The sequence below is a fragment of the Phymastichus coffea genome, unplaced genomic scaffold (assembly GCF_024137745.1).
Source record: "Phymastichus coffea isolate CEN01 unplaced genomic scaffold, Cenicafe_Pcof_1.1 PCOF00098, whole genome shotgun sequence".
NCBI lineage: Eukaryota > Metazoa > Arthropoda > Insecta > Hymenoptera > Eulophidae > Phymastichus > Phymastichus coffea.
The window spans coordinates 316,000-341,413 of NW_026706909.1; the positions used below are offsets into that span (position 1 = coordinate 316,000).

The 25,414-nt window shown below is 33.2% G+C and overlaps 4 protein-coding genes across 4 annotated transcripts; 3 read left to right on the forward strand and 1 right to left on the reverse strand.

Annotated features, from left to right (window-relative positions):
* The first annotated feature begins 1,048 nt into the window (after nucleotides 1–1,048).
* Nucleotides 1,049–12,626, forward strand: LOC131669867 (ankyrin-1-like). Its single transcript, XM_058945058.1, has 5 exons — nucleotides 1,049–1,229; nucleotides 1,302–1,440; nucleotides 1,939–3,928; nucleotides 7,907–7,962; nucleotides 9,035–12,626. Exons 3-5 carry the CDS (start codon nucleotides 1,967–1,969, stop codon nucleotides 11,295–11,297), a joined length of 4,281 nt encoding a protein of 1,426 aa, XP_058801041.1. The 5' UTR covers nucleotides 1,049–1,229; nucleotides 1,302–1,440; nucleotides 1,939–1,966; the 3' UTR covers nucleotides 11,298–12,626.
* A 71-nt stretch (nucleotides 12,627–12,697) lies between these two features.
* Nucleotides 12,698–14,569, forward strand: LOC131669868 (putative ankyrin repeat protein RF_0381; the record flags this gene model as incomplete). Its single annotated transcript, XM_058945059.1, has 1 exon — nucleotides 12,698–14,569. A coding segment is annotated over exon 1 (1,872 nt), but the record flags the coding sequence as incomplete, so codon positions are not given.
* Nucleotides 14,570–17,266: 2,697 nt separating this feature from the next.
* On the forward strand, nucleotides 17,267–21,730 carry LOC131669870 (uncharacterized). Its single transcript, XM_058945060.1, has 9 exons — nucleotides 17,267–17,419; nucleotides 17,481–17,603; nucleotides 17,977–18,094; nucleotides 20,569–20,833; nucleotides 20,920–20,998; nucleotides 21,105–21,212; nucleotides 21,284–21,420; nucleotides 21,481–21,613; nucleotides 21,674–21,730. Exons 1-9 carry the CDS (start codon nucleotides 17,267–17,269, stop codon nucleotides 21,728–21,730), a joined length of 1,173 nt encoding a protein of 390 aa, XP_058801043.1.
* Nucleotides 21,731–21,970: 240 nt separating this feature from the next.
* Nucleotides 21,971–24,156, reverse strand: LOC131669871 (kynurenine aminotransferase-like). Its single transcript, XM_058945061.1, has 7 exons — nucleotides 24,098–24,156; nucleotides 23,891–24,026; nucleotides 23,521–23,757; nucleotides 23,197–23,431; nucleotides 22,904–23,070; nucleotides 22,494–22,841; nucleotides 21,971–22,426 (listed from the first exon to the last, which is right to left on the reverse strand). The coding sequence occupies exons 1-7, from the start codon at nucleotides 24,154–24,156 to the stop codon at nucleotides 22,358–22,360; spliced, it is 1,251 nt and encodes a 416-aa protein (XP_058801044.1). The 3' UTR covers nucleotides 21,971–22,357.
* Between the last annotated feature and the right edge of the window lie 1,258 nt (nucleotides 24,157–25,414).

Consider the following 25,414-nt stretch of genomic DNA (forward strand, 5'->3'; position numbering starts at 1 on the left):
TTTCTAAAATGGAATATGAATTTAAATATTTTGAATAAATTACTTTTATAAATTATTTTTTGTTAATAACTGAAAGTCACCTCACTATGTTTTTAATAAATGAAAAATGATGAACCCAATGATTGTTGAAAGTTGAATAAAAGATAACATAAGAGGTCAACATTCTCGTTAAATATATTTATTAAATATTTTGCGATGTAATTAAATAACATACGTCGGTAGACGTTTACGGTTGTAATTAATGCATTTTCAGGAAAATTTTCTAATATTGTATATAATTGAATAAAGTCGAAATCACTGTTCAATATTTTATCTTGATATTAATTTACATCTTTTATTGTCTACACTTTGTTTATTTGAAGCTAAACTTTTCCGTAGAGTAAAATTCAATTAACTTCTCTATCGAAGATATCAGTTGATTATTATTTTCAGGTTAGTAGATCAATCAATTCCTATTAAATTTATGTCAACTATACTGCTATACTTTTCTAACGTTTAGTCAACTATGAAAATTTGTAATCTATATGAGCGTGTACGACACATACATTTGTACCATTGCATAACAGTTGATCACGTGATTATCTTTGAACCAATCAGATTAGGAAGATACTGACTTAACTTTGTTAGAATTTTTTTATAAGAAGGGAAAGATTACACATATAAAGAGTGTATATATGTTATTATAAATACAAATACTTAGAATAGCCATAAATAAATTAAAGAAAATAAGAAATTAAATACTTTCATTTTAAGCCCACGATCGCGAAAATTGATCGATAATCACAAGAGAAAATTGACGTTTCATCGATGGAATATATCGATTTTCATAAATTTCCTATCACAATTATTGGAAAAAAGAAAAATTGGCTCTAATGTCAAAAACAACCTAGGCGATCAATGACGCTATTTAAAAATTGTGCCGCAATTTAGTTTTAGAAATTAAACTTTGTCTTTCGTAATTTACAATCTTTTGAATCGATTAAAAATGGCGCACAAGTTACATATCGGTTTGTTTACAGAAAGCTCACCAAGCAAAACAAAACAAGACGCGAGATCAGTCGCTTTTATTTCATGAGAATTTGAATGTTATTATTGTATCATTAGTTATACGTGTATATTAGAAGTGGCTTATATTCTTATACGTTAATATTGAATTATCGTAATATTAAATCAAGACAGTTTCTTATTTTACATTGCATGTGCATGTTGCTGGTTGTAATTTCTACCAGGTTATTAACATTTGTTATAGTTGACTGTTCGACTTTGTCGATCATTATAATCTCTAACTTTTTATTTTTCAGTAAGATTACCAATGTGTGTGCCTTTGATTGTCTATTGAATAATTCAAAACTTCTTTCATCTTTGCTAGTATTTCAATTTTGCATGGGAAAATCTTGTTCTTGGAGTCAGATAAGATTTGCATATCTTCAAAGTTCTTAGGTAAATTTGGATAAATATTTATTTGTTTTGTTATTTTATATTTTTAAGTAGATATATGCAAATAATATGACGGTTTCTAAATATTTTTGATGAATCTGAACGTGTTATTTGTCTTACATATACCATATGTAAAAATGCAAATATGAACTTTGTTATGCTGATAGTCAGTCCATATTATATGCTCAATAATATTTTTTAAACAGTTTAATTTTAATTAATTAATTTATTTTTTGATAAATAGCAATAAATCTATCATTTTTTTAGTTTAGTGAACTTATAATTAATGGAATGGACAAACTTTTTTGAATATGTAAGCTTCTTCAATTTTATTGTGTAGTACAAAATCAAGTTAATTTACATTATACATTGAAGTTATTTGTATTTTTTAAAATATTTTTTAACTTAATAAATCTTATTAAAGGTGGTAATTTTTGTAATTGAAAGTATCGTCTATATATTCTATAAAATGATTATCCTTGTGAAGTATAAATGGTATAGATTACAGGATTGCTTTCAGTTTACAACAATGAATATCCCAAATATTAACTGGGGAGAGTACAATGATGATGACACCGGTAGTTATAGTGATAGCTCAGATTCTTTTGATAATGAATCTTCAACATCAGGTATTAGTAATGATTTTGAAACAAATGAAAATTTAGAAAACTGTAAAAAGGAATTGCAAAGATTATTGGATAGTAGTAAGCCAAGTGACAAAGAAACTCTAAAAGTCAAAGTTATAGATATAGTGAAAAATGATTCGAGAGTGTTATATATGTATTTGATTGCAAATAACTACAAATTAGAAGTCTTGAACAACAAAGGTCAAACAGCACTACATCTTGCAATGTATTATGGATATGACGTTTTGAAGTTAATTGTAGAATTTCCAAATTATGTTACTGATAATCATACTGATTGTAATGGACTTAATTACTTACATATTGCAAGCTCTCTGTCTCATGCAAAATTAGTAAGTAGATGTTTGAAAGCAGGTGTTGATGTCAATGCTCAGTTTCACACTGATCCAAAAAAGGTGAGAAGTAAATTTACACCCCTTCATTTTGCTGCAAGTGTTATGTTAGATGAGTCAAGAAAAGTAATCAAATTGCTTTTGAAGAATGGAGCAGATATAAATGCTGTAGATCAAAAAGGTAGAACACCACTGCACATTGCATGTCAAGTGTACGAAGAACTTTTTTTTTTTTCTGAAACACTGGGTAGCTGTAGTAGCTTCAAGATTGTAAAACTTCTTTCAGAAAATGGAAGTGATTTAAATGCAAGAGATAGCAATGGTAACACACCTTTGCTTAGTATTGTACCTGATAATTACAATTATTTTGGGTTTTGTTTGGATGAAGATTCAAATTCTCTGCCATACATTGAAATTCAAAAGAAACTTAAGTATTTTTTGAAAAAGGATGTTGATTTCATAGCAGTTAACAATGATGGCAATAATATTTTACATTGCATAATTGAAAATTTGAAACTATCACGGTATCTACAGAAAGATTCAGTTGATTTTTCATATGACATTGAGTTTGCTAAAATGATCAAGCAAATTCTTAAAGCTAAGAAAGGAATCAATGTCAATGCTAAAAATTGTTTCGGTGACACTCCGTTGCAATTAGCAGTAGCATTAATGAGCCTTGATGTCATTGAAGTTCTCCTACAGCACAATGCTGATGTAAACAGTTTGACTTTTAGTTACAGTGATCAATATTGCTTCTGTTGTCCTACTTATATTCCCAGTCTAGATGTAGTTAAGCAAGTAATAAGCATTATCAAGATACTTATGAAGAATGGATGGAAACTTACTTTTCAAGATAACTTAATACTTATTAAATTTCTGGTACATGATGTTACGGATTGTGAGTGTGGAAACACTTTGTCGAATAAGTATGAAATGAATATAAATATATTGAACCTTATGGATTTTGCTTGTGCTAAGCATTTTGAAGAATATTTTGATAAAGCTATGAATGCTTTGTTATATTATAACTATACTGCCAAACAGTATTTAGTTAAAAAAGTTTCCAAAGCATTATATTACAGAAAAAGATATAACTTGTATATGGATGAAAGAATAACTGATATTATAAAGAAGCATCTGTTTAGACGTTCCATTTCTAAAGAATCAGATCCCAATTCCATAATTGATGACATAGTGCGTATGAAATATATCAAACTGGAAGGTAATATGACATTATACAATGTGATGGTAAGACATCCTCACACAATTTATAGATATATTAAAAATCACAACTTTAATAAAATCACAGAACACTTTACATACTTAGAAATCTTACTTATGGTGAAGGGACATGTAGCCAAGTCTTTGGTCAGACACCACATTGAAAAGGTGGCTGTTCAATATTTAAGAATCTTGTTCATGCCATTTATTCCAGTTCTATGTTGTAGACAGATTTTGAGTTTCTTGAGCAATACAGATATTGTAAATATGTGTTCTGCTGCAGTTCTTGAGGAATAGAGGAATGATTTTGCATGCTATGTTAACAAAACCAATACTAAATTTACATGTTTACTATAAATTATTTAATAATTTGAAATTGCTTTTTAATTAATGTGTGCGTTTAAATGTTTGATTTCTTTAGTTTTGTATAAAATACAATCTTGAGGTAATCCTTTTTTTAAGCTTAAAATTATTCTATTTAGGTATAGTTTTCAGTGAATGCATTAGCAAACTTATTTTAATGAAATCTTGTTAAATGTGTTTTGTTTGTATGAGGTCCATATGTCATAAAAAATTCAGATAAATATTTGTGTACGTTTGAGAAAAAGATAAATATATATATCTTTGTAAAACAATCATTAAACTTAATAAGTATGCATGAAACTTTATAAAGACTTTTAACTTCCTTCCTAAATATTTGCACTTTATTTAAAACATTAGTAATCTTGATTATCTTAATGATTTAAATGATTTTTAATATTGCATTATGCCGTAACGCGATTTTTTCCAACACAAAATAACGTGAAAAATCATATATCAGTTTTCAACGTAGTATGAAGCTATTCATTTCTTGCTTTCATTTTCTTGCTTATTAGTTTTAAAATCTCATTTAGAGGTTCTAAAAAGTTCTCTTAATCGTAACATCTTTATTAAAAAAAATTGACTTTACGATGCCTATCTGAACATTAGAGTGAACGGAAATCATTTTGAGAGAACTCATTGTCTTTGTTAGGATTTGTATTAAGGAACGAGTTGAGCTGATTTTCAAAGAAATTACTTTCTCACGTTTTTCGATCCGCTTTTGAATTTTATTTAGAAAAAAACCATTTACAATTTTGGGAAAACTGGTTGATAAACATCAAAAAATAATTTTTTTGAAAATTGGTTCCACTCGTTCTACAGCACAGATCCTAACGAAGACAAGACTTTTCAAAATAATTTTCGTTGGTTCTAATATTTAGAAACGTGTGATAAAGTCCATTTTTTCAACAAATAAGATATTACGATTAAGAGAACTTGCTAAGATCTTTAAATAAGATTTTGGTACTCATGAGCTAGAAAATGAAAGCTCTTACTAAGTCCATTAAGATGAAAAAGATTTCGTGACGATATATTTATTAGGACAATTTTTATATGTCAATAAAGAAAATGTTCGATATTCACTATTTAACACCGGATGGCCCGTTTAATTTATAAATAATTCTTTTTCTCTTTTGTCATAACATTAATTAAATTATTGCGTGATAAGAAATTATGTATTATGTATTCTTTTGATCAGTGGTCGAAAAGTAGCATTTTCATAGACCGCGGCTCGGTTGGTAACATGCCAATTTCAGCCTCACTGGGCAAAAATTAGTAGATTACATATTAAGACCGAGAAAGTATTGGCAAGTCCATAGCACATGAAAATTGACAACCTCGTCTTTGCCTTGGTTGTGGAATACGTAACGTGGGCTATTACCAATTTCCCGGTCTTGGGACGTATACTCCGCTGTCACTATAATTTACACGTGCTATAGACTTGCCAAATCCCTTCGCAATTTAATAATAACGCAAACTCACTAACAATTTATTTGTGATAGCCGTCCAATCATGACATTGTATGTATTTATTTTCTTTCTGCATTATCCTAATTACAACGAGGTTTAGTAAATGTTCAAGTGTACCTATAACATATTATAATCGCGCTATCTACATTTGTCGTTACGTAAACAAGATATTATTGCCAAATAGGCATAACGATAACTCGTCCGTCCAAGTGTCTCGTTGAATCTTCCATACGTTAATTGCGTCGAAAGCTTTGCCCATGTGTCTGTCAAAGCTACGTCCTAAGTTACATGCCTATATATGTAGCTGTGCGCGCGCATGATCCCTGCGAGGTGACGGGCGTGCTTCCGTTAATTAATTTGCCAAATGACAATAGTCACGCACACGAAGAATAATTGAGCTTAGGTGCTCGTCGATCGATCTTTGGGCTGGTTCGGTTCAATGTAAATACCATTCACACTGTTTGGTCGCGAGTGTAAAGAAAAATCTAAGCTCCCGCCGGAGCTAAGGCAGATGAGGGAGAGAGGGAGAGAGAGAGAGTGACCTCGTTCGGGAAAACGTACGAAGTAGGGGTTGATTCGTTTGTGCGCGACGCGGTACACGTGCTTTCTCTTTCGATTTTTCGGGCTACACGCGCGTAGAACGACAAAGGTAGGTATTTTTTTTTCACGCTCCACGATTATGACGACTCCCCGACGTTCGCGGATGCGAAAGGCCAAGGAGAGGTATACACACATATATAAACGGTATCTCGTCATCGCGCACGAGCGTACTAAGAAATCCCCTGCGCAGCTGGACGCAATCGCTTATGACGGGCTGGCTCCCTTATTCTTCCTCTTTCGACCTCGTCGGAGTGTTTTCGAACACGCTGTTTGATCACGCATCGATCGATTCCACATTGAAACCATGTCGACGGTCCATTTCATCCTGGCCATGCGTAATCCACATCGCGGCGTTTGTCATGCCCCCAACAAGGCGCTGATTCGTCGGTTACAAGTTGCCACGGATAAACTATAGACGTCGCAGCGGTGATTATACTGGTTCGGTGCTCTGCGTCTCGCCCTTAAACGTCCTCATAATCAATATGAATTTGTTCAGAGCAAGATCATCAGGATTCTTAAATAATAATTGACTTTATCTATGGTTGAAAGTTTAAAAAGTAGAAACTTGAGACGGGGCAGTTATGGTCTTGTTGATAATTCTACGAAAAAAGTAACATTTTGGGTTGAAATTTGACTGAAAAATATTAAAAAATTCAACAGTGAATTGCTAACAAATATTTAAGTATAAACATTGGTTATTTTTTACTGCCATTTAAACTTATGCATTATCGTTTTGTGATTTAAATTTTAACTGTTTTAAATAAATATATCTTTTCGAGAAAGATTTTTGATATAGTATTTTCAATTTATAATAAATTTTGAATGTTTATATTTATGAATTATAATAATTTGTGTGTACGCGTGTGCCATAAATTTGTAATTACGACTTCCATTGAGTCTCGGTTCATCTGTTAAGGTTTTAAACTAAATATTTTTGAAAGAATCAGCGTGTATCCTAAAAAAGTTACTTTTCCTTGCTAGGCAGTCATGTAAAAAAAAAGAAATATGCTATCAAATTTTATGGAATAAATTATCGTTATATTAAATTAATATTAATAAAAACGGCATGACGTTTATGTAAATGCATAGATTTTGAAAGATTTATATTAAAATATCGATGAGTATGTATGATAAATCCGGTGATGTACATACCAAAAGTTTTAGAATAAAACTACGTGGGTCATGCAGTTCTCACATCTTATATTATATTTACAAGCAATAATGAAAATCAAGCAAATTTTGAGCAACTCAAAAAAGTGTTTTTCGAGCGCTAAAAGTATGTATCCTGCTGAACCAGCATTATCCAATAACAGTTAAAGAAAAGGAAAATTGGCGGTCGCAATTAAGATCACACCCACAGTTATTAAAGTTACGAAGAGTAAAAGTCGCGCGTGCCGAGCGTACAATATACGTGTACGATCGATCGATGCGAAAAGAAGGAGAGAGAACAGGATGGGCTCCGAGGGGTTGAGAAAGAGGGTAAACCATGTTGCGCCACTTCATCCACATTCTAGAATGCGCTTGCGCGCACGGGAAGTGTTGTCGCTTTTGCGTTCGGCTACACGGACTGATTTTTTTTTTTATTCGTGTCAAGACACTCCCAGATATAAGTTTACTTGATTGACTCCGTGGCAGTGAAAGCGTCAAAGCATGCGTCGATGAAGGAAAACGACTGATGACAGTGATAAAATAATTGAGGAATTACGCTTGACCTTGCGGGTATACACAACGATCTAAAAATCATTGTTGTGATTTTGTGTTGTAACTTTTCTGGATATTCCAAACCTGTCTGTAGTTTATCGAAGTGATAATAGCATGTTGCGTTTTTATAACTTGGTGATAGTTGATTCTAACTGGAGCGTTTTTCATGCCTATAGAACTACGTCAAAGTATAGTTAGGTTAGTCATTCGACATCTCGCTTTAAATGATTCACCGACGACAATTTCTATTTGCCAAGCGAAGGCGTAGAGTAGATCAACATTAGCGCATAATAATTTAGTAATGTAACGTTACCAAAAATCGATGTACTATAAAAGTAGAAAAACAGTAGGGTTATTTATTAAAAATGTAGACTAATGTTATATGTAGCGATTATGTTTTAATGTAAGAGTTGATTACTAGCATATGCAGAAAGTACTCTTAGCTTTTTAAGATGACTGATTCGCCTACGTTATGAATTAATGGATAACAAGAAAAAACGTCCAGAGCCAGTAGATAGATTCCGACTGTGATTCCCAATTATAATCTGGAATTAGTTATAATTTTCTACTTTACAAGGTAATGTGCATAGTTTATTTGGTGTTATCTGAAAAGAAAAGTTGTGTGAAAATTTGAATCTCAGATTTCGCAAAAAATGATGTTTTAAATTACTGAAATGAGGGTTGATTTTTTTCTACGTTTTTAGCTAATATCTTGTGAAATTTCATAAATGTAGATATTAGGAAAAATACTTTTTCGCACGTGATATATTGTTTATATTATTGTGAAAAAAAAACTTTCTTAGAGATCACTATTCAAAAATTATTCTTGAATCAGTTATAAAGTATGCAAAGCGCTTGTGTGTAATAGGTATTTAAGTCTTGACTAACAAAGCACGATAAAGATAATCTTCTAACTTGAATCGCAAGCAAATAATATCAGATTTTTAAACAGCCTCTTAATAAAAATGACCCTTATAAAATCTAGCACCTTTCATTTTTTCTAAGCGCATTATAATAAATCGCTTTCTAAAAAAATTCAGCTCTCGATAAATAATTAACAATAAACAACCAATCATAGGTTATCATGGATATTCAATGATTAAGTTGCTTGTTTATTGTTAATTATTTATCGAGGGTTGACCTTTTAGAAATGGATTTATTATAATGAATGTCTTAACAAAATTTAGTTGTTTTATTTTCAAATTTAAATATTGTGGATGTTCGTATGATAAGTCAATAAAAATCTACAGACCACAAAATAATTTTGCAGGAAAAGTACCAAGAATAGGCCAACAATGGCGTTTGCTTTTGCTGCAGCATGGCGTAGTGCCAACGCCATTCGTTATCGTCAAGATCTTTACCAAGCAGTGGAAAATCGAGATATGGAAGGAATGTTCACAGCAATGCACAACGGCGCTAAGTGGATATTCCCGGATCAATATGGCGAGACAGTTTTACACATGGCAGTGAAGAAATGCTGCACTCAGCCTGGCGAACAGCAGAAAATAATCAAAATTTTAGAATGGTTCTTGAATAAAAAAGTGTTGAAGGTGGACGTAAGAAGTCGAGCTGGCAAAACATCCTTGCACATGGCTATTAGAAACAGAATGGACGAGGTGGTGGATTATTTGATTGGTCGTGGCGCCAGTCTGGATGTCCGCGATGAGCGTGGCAATTACATAGCACACTGCATGGTCGAAGACGAGTTCGAGAGATTCTTCAAGCTGTGCCGTCAAGTGGGCACTCCGTCCGAGCGGCGCGCGTTCGAAAGGGAAGCCGTTCACTTTTTCGAGTGGATGCTGTCGAAAAATATAAAAATCAATTGCATCAACAAAAACCGAGAAACTCCTCTTCAGTTGGCGGTCAAGCGAAATTTGCTACACATACTGCCAATTCTGTTGTCGTTCTCGCAAGACGTCAGCTATTTAGACTCCGAGAGGAGAACTGTTTTGCACATTTTCATCGAGACAATCAAGCGTTGCGATCATACCGATGTGCATCGAACGTCCAATGTAGCGGGAGTCCCGACTCGTTGTTATGATAAATCGCTCGTCGTTAATGTCTTAAAATTGCTGCTTAACAAAGGGTTTTCCGTCAATTCGGTCGACATTAGAGGCAACACACCGCTGCACAATGCAGCAATGCGAGACAGACCGGAGATAATCGAAATGATGCTGAAGCGATTTAAAAATGTCAATACCACGAACAATCGAAGGGAGACTGTACTGCACGTCATCGTTGACAATTCGATCGACCACATTAACAAGCAACACAAAGAAGAGTACGTGAAATTTGTGCGTACTTTGCTGTCAAAGGGAGCGAACATCAACAAGGTGAACGAAGACGGCTACAACGCCGTGCAACTTGCGATAATGCGAATACATCCGAGGATACTGCAAATGTTGAAGAACTATGGAGCGAAATTCAACGAGCCGTACAATGGAGGAAACTTTTTGCATCTCTTTAGTCAGAAATCCAATAAAAATCTGAACGTCAAGAATTACGAAGAGGTTGTTGGTTTACTAGTGAGCGGAGGGTGCGACGTGAATGCCAAGGACAATGAAGGCATGACACCTTTACATTGGGCAGCTCAGTCGTGCAGGAATGCCGTAATTATAGGACTCGTGAGGAATGGCGCCAATGTGGATTCAAGGGACTTGAATCCACGTCGGTTCACGCCGTTGCAAAAAGCTGTGGACGTCAATTGCGAATACTCTCTGGACACTCTGGTTAATTCTGGTGCTGACGTGAATGCCAGAGATTCACGAGGTCAAACTGCACTTCACATAGCGACGCGTCACACGACTGGCTTGGTCAAAATACTCCTGAGGTTAGGAGCGCACGTTGACGTTGAAGACGACGAAGGCCTTCTGCCATTGCACTACGCTATTAGAAGAGAAAATAGCGTAGCCGTTATGGAACTGTTGAAATTCAGTGCGGACATTAATGACGCTGAAACTTATGTGGAACTGGTTCATTTAGTCGATCCTGGATACGTGCTCTTCTGCATACTTGATCACTGGATCAAGATGAAGGCTGCTGGTTTGCCCATCACTCAGTGCTATAGGTCTCACGTTGCCGATGATACTTTTCAAGAATCCTTTCACGAATGTTTGATGGAGGTCGAAGCTCTGAAAGCTTACAAAATTGGCGAACGCGCGACGCTCTTCGACTTATTGCATATGGATTGGAATTTCAGATGTGCCTATATAATTAGCAAGCATCTCAAAGAGCTCGTTGACTCGCCAACGTTAGAAGCTCAGTTTCCGAAATACCACGTATTGATAATGGCTAGTTATCACGATGCTGTTGCCAGGCAACCATTACTCGAGCCAGCTAAACGTGCTTGGTGCGAACTCACCAAAATCTTGTTGCCGGATGTTTGCATTTATCAAATTCTGTCACATCTAAAGAACAGAGATCTCAGAATAATGATCGATGGTTTGAAGGACAGGAGCTTCAGAAAACCATGTCGATTGTTGCTCAACAGCTCGATGAAGTTGCGCCAGAAGCGATTACCGTTGCCGCCTTAAACACATTATTAAACACACAATTTTTTTTAGAAATAAACAATTCAGTATTGCTGTTGCTTAATAAATGCAATTGACAGAAATACAAAATCGATAAGATTTACGTTCCTAATAGTACCTTCAAATTAAGATTTGTTTTCATTTTGGTTTCATGCTAACTTTGAAGCAATGAAAAGACAGAAAGAAGTGATAATCATGAAAGTGGTAATACAGTGATATTTTAAATTAAAAAAAAGGCACAGAGATGATATAGTACAAACGAATTGTTAGAAAATCCAGGTACTGTGTGAATGTTGTGATAATGCAAAAATACCAAATTATAAAAATGTAATTATAATTTATGTTTGATTCTGACTGTTGTGATACTTGTGAAGTCTCAGAATATTCTTAAGCATATCAAAAATTTTAATTTTCTAAATCTAGTTATGAGCAAGCTTACAGGGAACTTTTAGTTTTCTAACTTTAGATGGAATATCTTCTAATAATACCAATAATAATGTGATTTAATACTTTCATTATTTCATGTTTCTTTGAAAGCTATACAAACGCAAACGTCTCTGAGACGACATAGCTTTCTATAAAAATATTTCTACTTCTATGTGAGTGTCTTGCCAAAACTGTTAAACGGCTGCAAATTCTATAAGCGCGTTTGACTGCTTTTTCTATTCTTGTAAGTTTATGAAATTCATAAAATTTCTAAATAATAAATATTTGTACATTGTTACTATTGCATCGCGATGTCATTATTTATGTGGTATGATAAAACAACAGTGAAGCTTGAATTATGCTATTCTAAATAATTAAACGAAAGCATTTATTTACATAATGATTTTAATGCTGTTATACTCAAGTATAACTGTATTCGAATCAAAACTTAAATTCATTATAAATGGCAATTGCATTGAAAAATACATAGGCCAAAAATATCGAAATGTTTATAATCGGACAAATGAAGTAATCGTTCAATAATTTTTTATATGCAATACTGATTTTTACAGTAAACAAATTAGGCACGTTTTAGCTTTTTATACATGATATTTTTGTGTGTTCGAATTAAGTGTAAATTTTACTTGTATTTTTAATGTTTTAAATAAATTATTAAGATATAAGCGTCATTGATACCTGTAATTGATAGCTACCTAAACATACCAACTCAAATTTATCACTTTGCTAAAGTCACTCAGTATGCATAAAAATGTCATATCAGTTTTGCACAATCAACTATCACTAAAGTTCTCAATTATTTTCGTGTACATATCCTCCAAGTTATCATTTCATTGTATAAGTTTTTTATTTGGTCGTTCCTGTTTTCCATCGGTGTAAAAGATATATGTAACTAATTAAAATAGAAATTCATAAATTAAAAAATAATTTTACAGTAGTTTCTTCATCGACCAAGCATAATGGCATTACCTTTCGCTGCATTTGGTTGGAGAACGGTTAACGTCCAGCGATACCGTCAAGACCTGTACAAAGCTGTAGAAAATCGAGATCACGATAAAGTAATGTCGGCCATAAGAAACGGAGCTAGATGGAAAATTCCCGATCAGTATGGTGAGACGGTACTGCATATGGCAGTGAAAAAATCCTGTAAAGAGACCCACGAACAGATCAAAGTCATCAGAATTTTGGAATGGTTTCTGAAACAGAAAAAATTAAAAGTCGATATAAAGTGTAGAGCTGGAAAAACGGCATTGCACATTGCAGTTAGAAATGGAATGCTTGAAGTTGTGGAATATCTGCTAGCAAAAGGTGCCGATCTGAATGCTCGGGATGGGCGTGGAAATCGGGTGGCTCATTATATGATAGAAGGCGAGTTTGAGAGGTACTTCCAATATTGTAGGAGAGTTACTTCGGCTGACGAGATGCGACCTTACCACCGACAATCCGTAGATTTTTTTGATAAAATGCTGGCAAAGAACATTCCAGTTGATTGCATCAATAAGAATCGCGATACTCCTCTTCGAATGGCTGTTAGACGAAATTTACTGCACGTACTACCAATTTTATTAGAGTACACCAAAGATATCAAATGCCGCGACAAGCATAGAAAGACTGTCCTTCACTTGTTCATTGAAATATTCAAGAGTTTCAATCATTCCGAAAATGTCCCAAAGCATTTTAAAGTATTATCTATTTCTACTACTTATTACGACAAAGCTCTTATAATAGACATTTTGAAAATGATGTTAGAAAAAGGCTACTCCGCTAGTGCAACTGACGACGAAGGAAACACACCGTTGCACAGCGCAGCATATCGTGATTGTCCTGAACTCACTGAAATAATGCTGCAGAACTTTAGAAAGGTCAATATTTGTAACAATAATGGTAACACTATACTTCATATTGTCATTGATAATTGCATCGATCTAGTAAATAGGCAGCACAAGAGAGAATGCACCAAATTCGTTCGCATTTTACTGTCTAAGGGTGCGGATATTAATAAAACAAATAAAAATGGTTACACACCTCTGCAGCTAGCAGTGATACGATCAAATCCAACAATAACACAAATTTTGAAAAATCACGGAGCTGATTTGAAGGAGCCGTGCAACGGTGGGAACTTGTTGCATCTACTGAGCCAAAAGTCGAGTAAAGTCATCAGTTCGTCGAAATTAGAAGAGTTGATTGGTTTACTAGTAAGTCAAGGTTGCGATGTAAATGCTAGGGACAAATACGGCATGACTCCAATGCATTGGGCAGCGCAATCAAGAAGGAACGCAGTGATAATTGGATTAATGAAGTGTCATGCCAACGTGGATGCCAGAGAATTGAACGTACGGAGGCTCACTCCGTTGCAAATGGCAGTAGACAACAATGACGGCTATTCGATAGACACGCTAGTCAACGTTGGAGCCGATGTGAATGCCAAAGATGCCACGGGAAAGACTGCACTGCATCTGGCCGTGAAATTCAAAAGTGATCTAGTGAAAAAGCTCTTGAGCTTAGGAGCGCACGTCGACATTGAAAATGACGCAAAATCTGTTCCGCTGCATTACGCGATAAAGAAACAAAATGGCACTGCATTGGCGGAGTTGTTAAAATACGGCGCGGATGTCAATGACGATGGTACGTATCGAGTACTTGTCGGATTGCCTGATCCCGGCAGTGTACTTCATTGGCGGTCGATACTCGAGCACTGGATCAAAATGAACGTCGCGGGACTGCCTGTAGCTCCACACTACAGGGCAGATATCTCGGCCGGATCCTTTCAAGACCTTTACCAAGATTGTCTGAAAGAGATACAAGATTTGAAACGTTACGAGATCGGTGATCGTACCTCGCTTTACGACCTGCTGCATATGGATTGGAATTCCAGATGTGCCTATTCAGTAAATAAACTGTTCAAAGACCTTGTCGAATCGACGATACTCCAGAAGAGGTTCCCGAAGTACCACGTTTTGATTTTAGCTTGTTACCACGATGCTGTCGCTCGGCAACCTTTGCTTGAACCGGCTAAACGTGCCTGGCGTGAATTCACGAAAATCAGACTACCTGATGTTTGTGTTTACAGGATTCTAGCTCATCTGCCTAGTAGGAACTTGAGAATAATGGCCGATGGTTTAAAAGATAGAAGTTTCAGAAAGCCTTGTAATCTTATCCTCAATAAGAAAAACTGTTGTTTCAATTGATTCATGATGGTTTGAGCATAAGCTGAATATTTCAGTAAGTATATGAAACACAAAAAAATTGATACAATTTGATTTTTATTACAAAATGAAAGGCAGACCGGTTTGAATATACGTTTATCTGACATTGTATAGAAAAATCATCACTGATTTGAAAATTTTTGAGTTAACGAATGTCTTCTACTTTTTGACGATGAGAAGTATCAGAAATAATGTAGTATAAATAGTATTATTAACAAAAAAATGACGTTGAATATTTCATCCTTTTTCATTGTTTCAATTATTCGTTTGTTTTTCGTTATTGTGATAGTTTAAAGTATTGGGTTATTTACAGGTATATTTGAGAAAATGCATGCTGTAATCAACAGCTGTCTTAGAAATGTTACGTGAAAGTAGAATTTCTAACATAAGTAAATGTTACTATTAAGTTTTTTTGACAAGTTCTTATTAAAAGTTATAGTTCTAAAAATGTTATGAATAACCGTTGTAAATGTTCATACAAATTTTAAAAGTAAATTGTACTTGTAATGTACTTATAGCTGTATAATTGTTTAAATATTGATAACTGCCGATAATGTTTATGTATTGATACCGTTTTCCACCCGAATAAATAACCAGTAAAGTACAAAGCGATAAAAATTACAATTACAGTATTACATCTACAGAGACTATGTAATATAATAGCATTAAATGTAGATAAAATGAAAATGTCCTGAACGCAGTACGTTTTGATGATGTACTCGTAAAAGTCATGTCTTCAATTACATATACAGTTCAGGTGTTATATGTAATGCAACAAAAATTATAATAAATAAAAAAGAATCTAATATTTTTTTGCTACTATAACATTTTTATAAATGTTTGAAACTATTATCTAAATAAATCTATGTAATATTCATTTTTCGATGGCTAGTTTTCAAATATTCATAAATATTTTTACTTAAAAAAAGTGAAAAATCATTCGTAATAGGTTTTTCACGGGTTTAGTCTTATACTACCAAATGATTGATGCATTGTACCATGTCGTATGTTAGGGTGGACGAGGAGAAAAAGGAGGTGCGATCAGAGTAATCTAAGGGAAAAACGTTCGTTTAGGGTAAACTTGATGAAAAATGTCGATTTTTCTTAACGTGATAGGTGTCTGCTACAATATTTGTATTCGTATTCCTTTAACTGGCTTATGCATAGAAGCTTTCGTGTATCTGAGCATCGAAGATTACGACAAAGATACATTAAAAAAATTCTTGTTAATATCTTGGCGCAAGTGTGACATTGTATTATTCTTTAATCCCTGGCACCTGTACATTCATTCGTGAATTCTATATTATACATCCTCATAAGTTTCGGATACTGCCATGTTGTATTTGTTCATAACGAGTTCTAAGTTTTCTTAACTTGTCCGAACGTACATATTAACCGATATCAAAAAGTATTCGCCCGGGATGTACCCGTAATGTTGCGAAAAATTTGTAAAATAACATTGCAGTATGAGCATGACAACGAAGAGAAATTCTATAAGTTGCCGTAATATATTGCGCACAAATTATTTCACCATACTGTTTAGTCATCACTGAATTAAGAAATCATCTGAAAATTATTGAATGCGACATTAAAAATGTTAGAGTTCTAAATAAAAATTTTTACTTAAAAATACGAATTGTCTATAAGTTTGTATCTTTTAAATATAAATGTACAAAAAGCAGTATTTTATAAAGTAATTGAGAACCTTTGAATATGATCCATTATTTATATTGATGATCCCTTCTGATTAAATCAGAAAAATATTTGTCCATTACTCAAGAGTCTTTGTCTCAATTGAACTGTAGTATGTGCGTGTTGATTCCCATTGTTTTTACCTCGCGACTGGTAGATATCCATTATCCTCGCGGTCTTCCGATTAAATTTTTTTCTTCAGAAAATAGTCATAATTTACCACTTATCAAATGCATTATAAAATATAAGGTAAAAGAAAATAGTTCAAAACGGAAAAAGTAAGTGGCGAAATCATGTTGTCAAACATATCACGATGACGCACGGCAGCATATGCGCAGCTTATAAGAAATGCATCAGTTTTCTCTGTACCATAATGGCACATGTACAAACAAATTGACATATTTCCTGGCAAAATCAATACTTTTAATCTTGCGTATTTATGAATAAAAAATACGAGGGTGAGTTTATGAACCCTCTGTGCGTCAGTGCTGTACAGAAAACGAAGATGTGCTGACGGAAATAATTTTTTTTTAACGTGCGACTAGAATATCTCATGCTGTAAAATATTTGCTAACAGTTAGTCCTTCAAACTACTTTTATTTTATTGTGGTGACGGTTAAAACCAGAGAAATGGATGGAAAAGAAGTTTTTAACAATAAATATTGGGCTCTAAATAGGACTATGATGACTTTGATTGGTCTGTGGCCTTATCAAAACAGATATGCTAAAATTTTTATCAGGACATTTGTACTTTTGGCAACTCACTCGATACTGGTGTTTCTGGTAAATTTTTATAAAATTAATTTTTGCGTCAGTGTAATTTTGTGAATATATTATTTTTTAGGTGAATAAAACGATCATCGAATGGGGGAAAAATTTTGCAATCGTATGTGAAAATATCGCTGCATTCTTTTATTTCAAAGTTGTTATAACCAAGTATATAACGAATTGTGTGGCAGAACAAAAAGTAAGAATTTATTCATCTTCTTGAAAACGAATGAAAAGATTAAAGTAAACTTTAATTCTTGATTTAAGAAATTATTTATTGAGCTTCAATAGCACTACTGATTGAGAAAAAAAGAGGGTTTTTTAAGTTTACTTTTAAACAACTAAATTAATTTAGTTGAACATTTTTTGAGACGTTCTATTGTGCATAACTAAAGAGTGGTAAAAGTTAATTTTTATAAAAATAGTGATAAGCAAAACAAAAATTTTGAATTACTGTGAATAGTGTTTTTATTGTTTTTCCTCTACATATATTAAATAGAATTATTCATATAGAATTATTTATTCAAAATAAGTCTTGGACGCTTTTTATTTAAGCGCAATGTTGATTCTAGTTACAATATCTTTATGAGCGGATCACGGAAGATTGGAACACTTTTAACAAAGAGGATGAGCAAAGAGTTCTTGCTCGCAGCGCAAGTTACGGGCGTGTTCTGACTATTGGATATGCGGGTAAAAACGAATATTAGCTTGAAAATGCAAGTTTACTATTCATTCCACGGGATGTATGTATAGGATAATTTTTTCACATATTTAAATTTTACTAATTTGGCTAATTATGTTTACGTTGAATTTGCTTTTTCATGCATTAAAGCTCAATTTTTACTAGAAAAACAATTTTTCTTCAAGATGTATTTCTTAAAAAAATTTTCTTCAAACAGCAAAATTTTTCCTTAAATTGCATGAACTAAGAAAAACATTGATAAGAAAAATTATACTATATTTGACACTTTAACATTTTATCACTTTATTTGCCATTAATAATAGATTTAAGAAAATATTATCAAGAATGCAACAGAAGTTAATTGTGAATGCTCCCAATCTAGGAGAGTACGGCGGATAATTTTTTGGGAAATATATTATAGCTCACTCAAGCTACGGTACAAATTTGGTGGACCATCAAAGTCTTAGATCAGAGAAGTTAATTATTGCAATTAACACGCGCTTTAATGGAAAAATTAATTTTTTTAGTTTATACAAACATTCTAAAATGAAAAAGGTATAAAAAATATTTGAGATATGTAGAAAAAATACTGGACTTACATTTCTCAACAAATTTACAGTTTAGAGTTGCTGTATAAGCAGATATTAAATAATTTCTACCGTGAATTGATTCATGACGAAAGCAAGCTGGTGATGTGGCAACGTCGTATCTATTCGCGGGCTCTATGTCAGGTTCTATGTCTAATTTTCGAATGACCGCACGCTATTAATAAACGTAACCGTTACTGTCGTTGTTTTTGGGATTAAAAATTACACCATGAATACAATATGTCATGACTGAAATCAATCACTTATACGTAATGTTTACTACAAGTAACGGCTGTTCGTTGCTATCTTGTAGAAGAGCGGCGTTGGCAAACTCATACTTGCTACTATATCAGTTAATGAGGTCGAGCTGACGATCTCTCAAATTAGTAGCTAGGTATACCCACCGTAATCCCTTAAGGATTTAAAGAACAAAATTTATTTATTTCAAAAAAAAATTTTTCTTTTCAACACAAATATAAACACGGTTAGCAATAAAAACACGGTGCAAACTGCATTGGCGGATTGCTTCCTTGAAGATTGAAAAATAAAGATTTTTTAAATTATTTTTACGATATTATGTGTACAATGATTTTAAAATATTAAAAGTATTAAGTTGTAAAATTATATTAATGTTAATGTAATTGCAAACTCAACATTTATGATTTTATTATAGTATTTGCTATATGTTGCCAACTTTGATTACTTTCTTAATGTTGTTGCTATTGTTTATTGTTCAATTTTTATTGCAATTTACAACAGTAGAAACCGTCGCTCTTGAGAAGCTTCGTACTACACATGTTATTATTTGCTTCTACGGTAGGAGCAGTGCATCGATTACTATAGTATTTTGTATTATTTTATTTTGATTACAATCGAAATTACTGAGAAGATTCGAACTAACACAGTTCAAAATAATATATTTTTATTTATTCGTGAATGAATTCGAGAGTAACAACGATGTCATCCCTTGTTGCTATATCTACTAGATTTGATACATACACTTTTTGAAAGCTCATATAAAAATGTACTATACGATTAAACCAATAGCGTTCAAGCGATCGCGGTTTGCTGACTATTAATAAATCAGTAAATTCATTTTTTTTCAACATTGAAATTATCATGACCTGTAGAAAATAGCAAACACTATTTTTAAATACATATATATTGTGAGTAAGTGAAATTTTCAATGTAAAACAATGAAAATTCTTTTTATCGATCGATATCATAATATAATTCTGATTTTATTACAAACATGGTCGCCAATCTTATGAAAAAGTTTGAATTCATAAAAATACACACTGATCTACTTAACATAAGATTAAAAAATAGCAATCTTTAAAACAACGGATATTTACTTGTAAATTGGATTCAAAAAATTGAATATAAAAAAATCCATTTATCAATCAAGATTTACTACTTTATAATTATGATTCCTAGTGTAATCGAGAATATTTCAATAATTTATCCGCAAAAATTAGTGAACAACATGTAACGAAAGTTAATGTATAAATTAGAAAAATTAAAAAAAAATGTCCATTTAAGAAAATCTCTTCAAAACAAATTTCCTGCTCTATTATTTACAGATTTGAAATTTAACTCGCGTTAAATTTGTCTTCTTTCGATACCTCATGTATAAATGCATCAACAAACTAACCAGGAAAGTTTTTACGAAAACAAAGCTTCTTCTTCAAGGAAGCAAGAGTAAAACTGAGTATCATTATTTATTATAAACATTATTTGAAATAAGAAAATTTTTTCTGAGAATGAACCCATCCTTCTTCTCTTCGTTAGCATTATTTGAAAGAAAGTTTTCCAGTGCATTGTTTTGTTTAAACTTCATAATATTACCAATTTATTTAAAGAAATCTCGATATAATTGATAAATAATTTTACAGTTTTTTTGAATATCTGCGGCGTAGGCTTTACGCTAATTCCAACGATATACCCAGCTTTATTAGACATCGTGTTACCATTGAATCATTCTCGAGAGAAATCGCTATGTTTGCAAGTCGACTACTTTGTAGATCATAATGTACACTACTATAAAATTCTTTTTCATACTGTTGGCATCACCTTTTTTACTGTAGAAATACTCTCGGCAATTGATTCGACTTACGTTAATTGCGTGCAGCACATTGTGGGTCTATTTGGACTTGTTGAGTAAGTAATTTTTTAAAGACTTTAATGATTCTGTTTTATGATTGACGTACACATGATTTTAATAATATTTTACATTTGCAACAAAGTCTCAAATTGGACAAAGCGTTCAAACTTACACAAATCAAGAGTAGATCGATAAATGAGCAAAAGAAAATACACAATTACGTATTAGAATCCATTGTTTTACATAACAAAGCAATAAAGTTAAGTATTGAAAAGAAAAAATTGTTTTGTTAGTGCAATTACTTTTTACTTGAATTTTATACATTAGGAAAATACTGTTGCTAGGTTTGTCGATCTCTTGCAATCAACTTACACAAAATTTTTTTTTATGTGTATGGCAGCGGTTCTATGTGAACTGAGTTTCGGAACTGTCGCCGTAAGTAATTTTTTTATATTTGTAGATATTTACTCGATTTTTTTATTTGATGATTTTATAATTTACAACAGCTCATGATCAGTACAGTTGATTACGTATATTTCATGAGGTTGTTGCTTGCATGGTTGGGCATAATCCTGTATCTTTTCTATATTAGTATACCAGGACAAAGAGTCACTGACGCAAGTTTATCAATTTCTGAATCTATGTGCGTATTTTAAATGTTAACATTCGAAATCAAAAAATAAAATATATTGTTCAACTCTAGTTTCTATTCTGGGTGGCATGAATTCCCTCTAGAGACACAAAAATATATCAACTTCATGATTTTACGATGTTCAGTGCCTTGTCAATTTACGGCTGGCCCTCTTTTCGTTATGAATATAGAAAATTGTGGCATTGTATGTACAACATATTTATTAATATAATAAATATGTTGTTATTAATATATTATTTTGCAGATTTTGAAAACTGCTATGTCATATTGCACTGTTGTCGCCGCTACAAATAAAGATTAATTTCTAAATAGGCATCGTTAACGAATCAATTAATAGTGACGTCTATATTTAAAAATGTGTAATAGAAAAAAAATAAAGGAATACATTTTATTATTGGAATAGTGGTTTTAATAGCACATTAATTATTAAATAAAACAATTAATAGTTATTCAACCAAATCTTCGTGTCCTTGATTTTCTTTTAAATCCTTGAACATACTTTCTTCGTTAAACGAATTAAACAAGAATAATAAATTCGTGGTTTAAGGTAGCTTTAAAGATATATAAAGTTTAAAACCTACATACACAAATCCCACTTAAAAATCCTAGTCATGTCTTTGAAAATAGAGAAATTTTAGAAATGTAACATATAAAAATTAATGAATATACTATCAATATACATTAAGATAAACGATTTTTCATCATAGAATATAATAGATTACTTAATTTCTTTAAGTCTGATAGTTTTTGTGATTTTAAAGTTTCAATTGGATCTTAACTACATAAGTGGCTTATGAAATCTTGTTATATCTCTACCCTTCTCGATTTATTATACTTAGATTATTTAAAATTTTAATTAGAAAATGAAGGTTAAAAATGCGAAGCGCGCTTGACGCGACTAGTATTTCCTAACGGTCAATGAGTTAGCTCATGAATTATTGACGTACTCCTTCAACAACAACAAATTTTTTGCCGCAAGTCGTAGAGTCTCATCATTCTAAAATAAAATAAAAAATATTCATAACTTTCAGTTCCCTTAGGTAACGTCAAGTAAAATTACAAACCTTATTGTAACAGAATCGAAGGTAATCATCGCCCAACGGCTTGTGATTCTCCCCGTAGAAAATATTGAAGCTCACACTGTTTATACCCACATTCTCGAGCATCCAATTAGTAAATTTTTCACCTCGATCGCGACCTGAAACCGGACTCAGGTCAATGCCGCTAAGACCTGGCCAACTAACGATCAAACAACTGCCACCACGCGGTTCGACCGGTAACATTCCTGCTTCGCGACATGCTTCGATCATAATGGCACGCTTTCGTTTGATGTGGGCTCGAGCTCTAGCTAAGTAAGTATCTGAACTGTTGAAATTGCAGATTTCGTCTTCCAGAGCGACTGCCAAGGCGAGCTACCAAAGTTTATGACAGGTCAAACAAAGTGGATGAAACAAAGTAAAATCATACGATCTACCTGCGGTGGTGTACTTGGCGAACGAATTATTTGCGCTTGCACGTAGGTTAGTCGCCGAATAACTTCGGCTGGTCCGTATGCCCAACCGATTCGCCAGCTAGGAACGCCAAAAGATTTGCTAGCTGTACCAATTGTAATTGTCCGTTCAAACATTCCTGGCATTGAAGCTGAAATATCACATATTGCGCGCGATGCGCGATCAACTACTATTATACAACTGTCATTTGGCATTTGGAATTTAGAAGATAAAATTAAAAAAAAAATAATTAAAAGTATCTATACGTCAAAATCACCTATCGGAGTCATCGTATCTAATGTGAATTCGTGAGCTTGATCGGAAATGATCCACAATTTATGACTGATGGCCAGTTCCGCAATGAATTTGAGTTCGTTATCGGTGAAACTTTTGCCAAGCGGATTATTTGGATTATTGAAAACGATTCCTTGAGTATTGTTATTAATAAAATTTCTAATTTCATTGCGATCCAGTACCCAATTGTTTGCGTTGCCATTTTCATTCGAATTTGCCTGTGTTTGATTGAATAAAGATTACGAGTTGCCGTTGAATTTGAACTTTGAAAGAAATGTGAAATTTTCGATGATTGGAATATATATACCGGTTTCAATGCCGTGAATCGAGGAATCGCACCGGCAATTTTTATTTGTGGCTCATACTTGGCGTAAAAAGGTTCTATGAGTATCCATTCATCACCAGGGGATGAGAGTGCACTGAAGGTTGCAAAAAGGGCCTCGCTAGCACCAACTGTGACCAGAACTTCGCTTTTCGGATCTAATGTACGGTTAGTCAATTTGGAGTAAAACCTTGCGATCGCTGAGTTGAATCTTGGCACACCCTTTAATTACAAAACGTGTTTCTAGATTTTATTTTTGACAGTTCCTTGAAACAATGTTTCTCATCAAACATTCAGTTTATTTTCTCAAATTTTCCGACGTAATTTTAAATAATAATAAGAAAAAAGCTCGAACCAAGTATGGTGCATATTCATTCATCAATGCATCTTTGGATACGCTAGCATCGACCAGAGCAGATTTTAAACAATCTGCAATATCTTGATCACTGTAATCTACCTTCAGATCAACGATAGTAAGATTGTTCATTTCGCTGCTTAAAATTGGGACAAATTATTTATTGAATCTATTAACGCTAAGCCGTAATCAATTGTGCGTACTTACTCATTTAAATTATTAACTTTATTTTCTCTTGGATCCAACTTAACTGTACCATACGACATCGGTGAGCTGTAAATCTTTCAACAAAGATAATTTTTTTAAATCAATACATCGTCATTTGCTAGCGATGAATATACTTACAATTATAAAAAGAAGTACGGCAGAATGTAACATTATTTTTCTTCTGTTTTGTAATTATTGAAAAAGCTTATTATAATTTTACGTTTTTTATAAGAACTACAATAGTTAATATCAGAACAAATATCCCATGACAAAGATTTAGTTATTTTATTGCAAATAGCCACATCAAGAATTTTTAGCACTTAAGTTTATAAATATAATAAGAGGTCTATGGTCATATATAAAACTATACTTACTATTGTTATATTTGACAATTATCTTATGAAATTATACGGTGCAACGCCATAGAACTGATCACGAAATATTTTTTTTCACTGGCGCATCTATAAGAATAAAGAATCCGTTGCGATCCCGAGGAGATGCGCTGCAATAATTGTCTCCGTAAGCTGAAAGTAGCGCCGGCCTGGCACACTGCGGTGCGTGAATCAGCAGTCGGCTGTTTCACTTGAAATGGACTGCCAGCGCATGCGCCGTCGGCAACGCAACATCAACGAAACAAATGCTCTTCTGCGCGCCTCGCGCAATGGAGACCGCTCGTCTCTGCAACTTATCTGATAAATGGTACGTACCCACTCGTAACCTATTGTATCATTTGTACTTTTAATTGAGAAAATAAATCTACTCTTATTTTCTATAGATTAATAGTAGTTTTAGGCGAATTTCAGGAATCATGTCTGGGTTAAAATGTGTATCTTTTAACTTTACACGCAAGATTATAAGTCAGGAAATTAGGCTACACGGAAAATTTCTTTCATCATTTCTTATCGAGTATCTATCCTTTATCAGCTTTTAGCATACTCAAATGATGACTTAACTATCTCCTGGAGGCTTTGGAGATGACAATTACGAGCATGATAAATTATCACAGTGAAATAAGCAACAGAATGAACAAATGGAATTAATACATCGATGAATTATTAATCCTGGATTCCGGTTTTCGTAAAACATATTATCGAACAAATTCGTATTAATGAAATTAAATTAATGAAGAAGCATTATCTCTGCTTGAGTTGTTGAGCTTATATCGCGACGTAAGAGTTCTGTCGTTTGACGAAAATGTCTAATCGCTAATTGTGAGCCATATCCGTAAGTAGGGGAAACGGAATTCTACGCCGTCATCGGAAAAGCCACACGAAGAAAAAAGCTAAGAAGGAGGGGAAGCCGTGTGCGTATGCGTGG

Bases quoted from the DNA above. Each gene is read 5' to 3' on its own strand.
- LOC131669867 (XM_058945058.1), top strand. From the start codon at position 1,967: ATGAATATCCCAAATATTAACTGGGGAGAGTACAATGATGATGACACC. The intron at 3,929-7,906 runs TAGAGGAATGAT...ACTTGGTGATAG, and splicing joins CTGCTGCAGTTCTTGAGGAA to TTGATTCTAACTGGAGCGTT. The intron at 7,963-9,034 runs GTTAGTCATTCG...ATAATTTTGCAG, and splicing joins CTACGTCAAAGTATAGTTAG to GAAAAGTACCAAGAATAGGC.
- LOC131669870 (XM_058945060.1), top strand. From the start codon at position 17,267: ATGGATGGAAAAGAAGTTTTTAACAATAAATATTGGGCTCTAAATAGG. The intron at 17,420-17,480 runs GTAAATTTTTAT...ATTATTTTTTAG, and splicing joins ACTCGATACTGGTGTTTCTG to GTGAATAAAACGATCATCGA. The intron at 21,213-21,283 runs GTAAGTAATTTT...AATTTACAACAG, and splicing joins TGAGTTTCGGAACTGTCGCC to CTCATGATCAGTACAGTTGA.
- LOC131669871 (XM_058945061.1), bottom strand. From the start codon at position 24,156: ATGTCGTATGGTACAGTTAAGTTGGATCCAAGAGAAAATAAAGTTAAT. The intron at 24,027-24,097 runs GTAAGTACGCAC...AATTTTAAGCAG, and splicing joins AAAGTTAATAATTTAAATGA to CGAAATGAACAATCTTACTA. The intron at 23,432-23,520 runs GTATATATATTC...AATCAAACACAG, and splicing joins GATTCACGGCATTGAAACCG to GCAAATTCGAATGAAAATGG.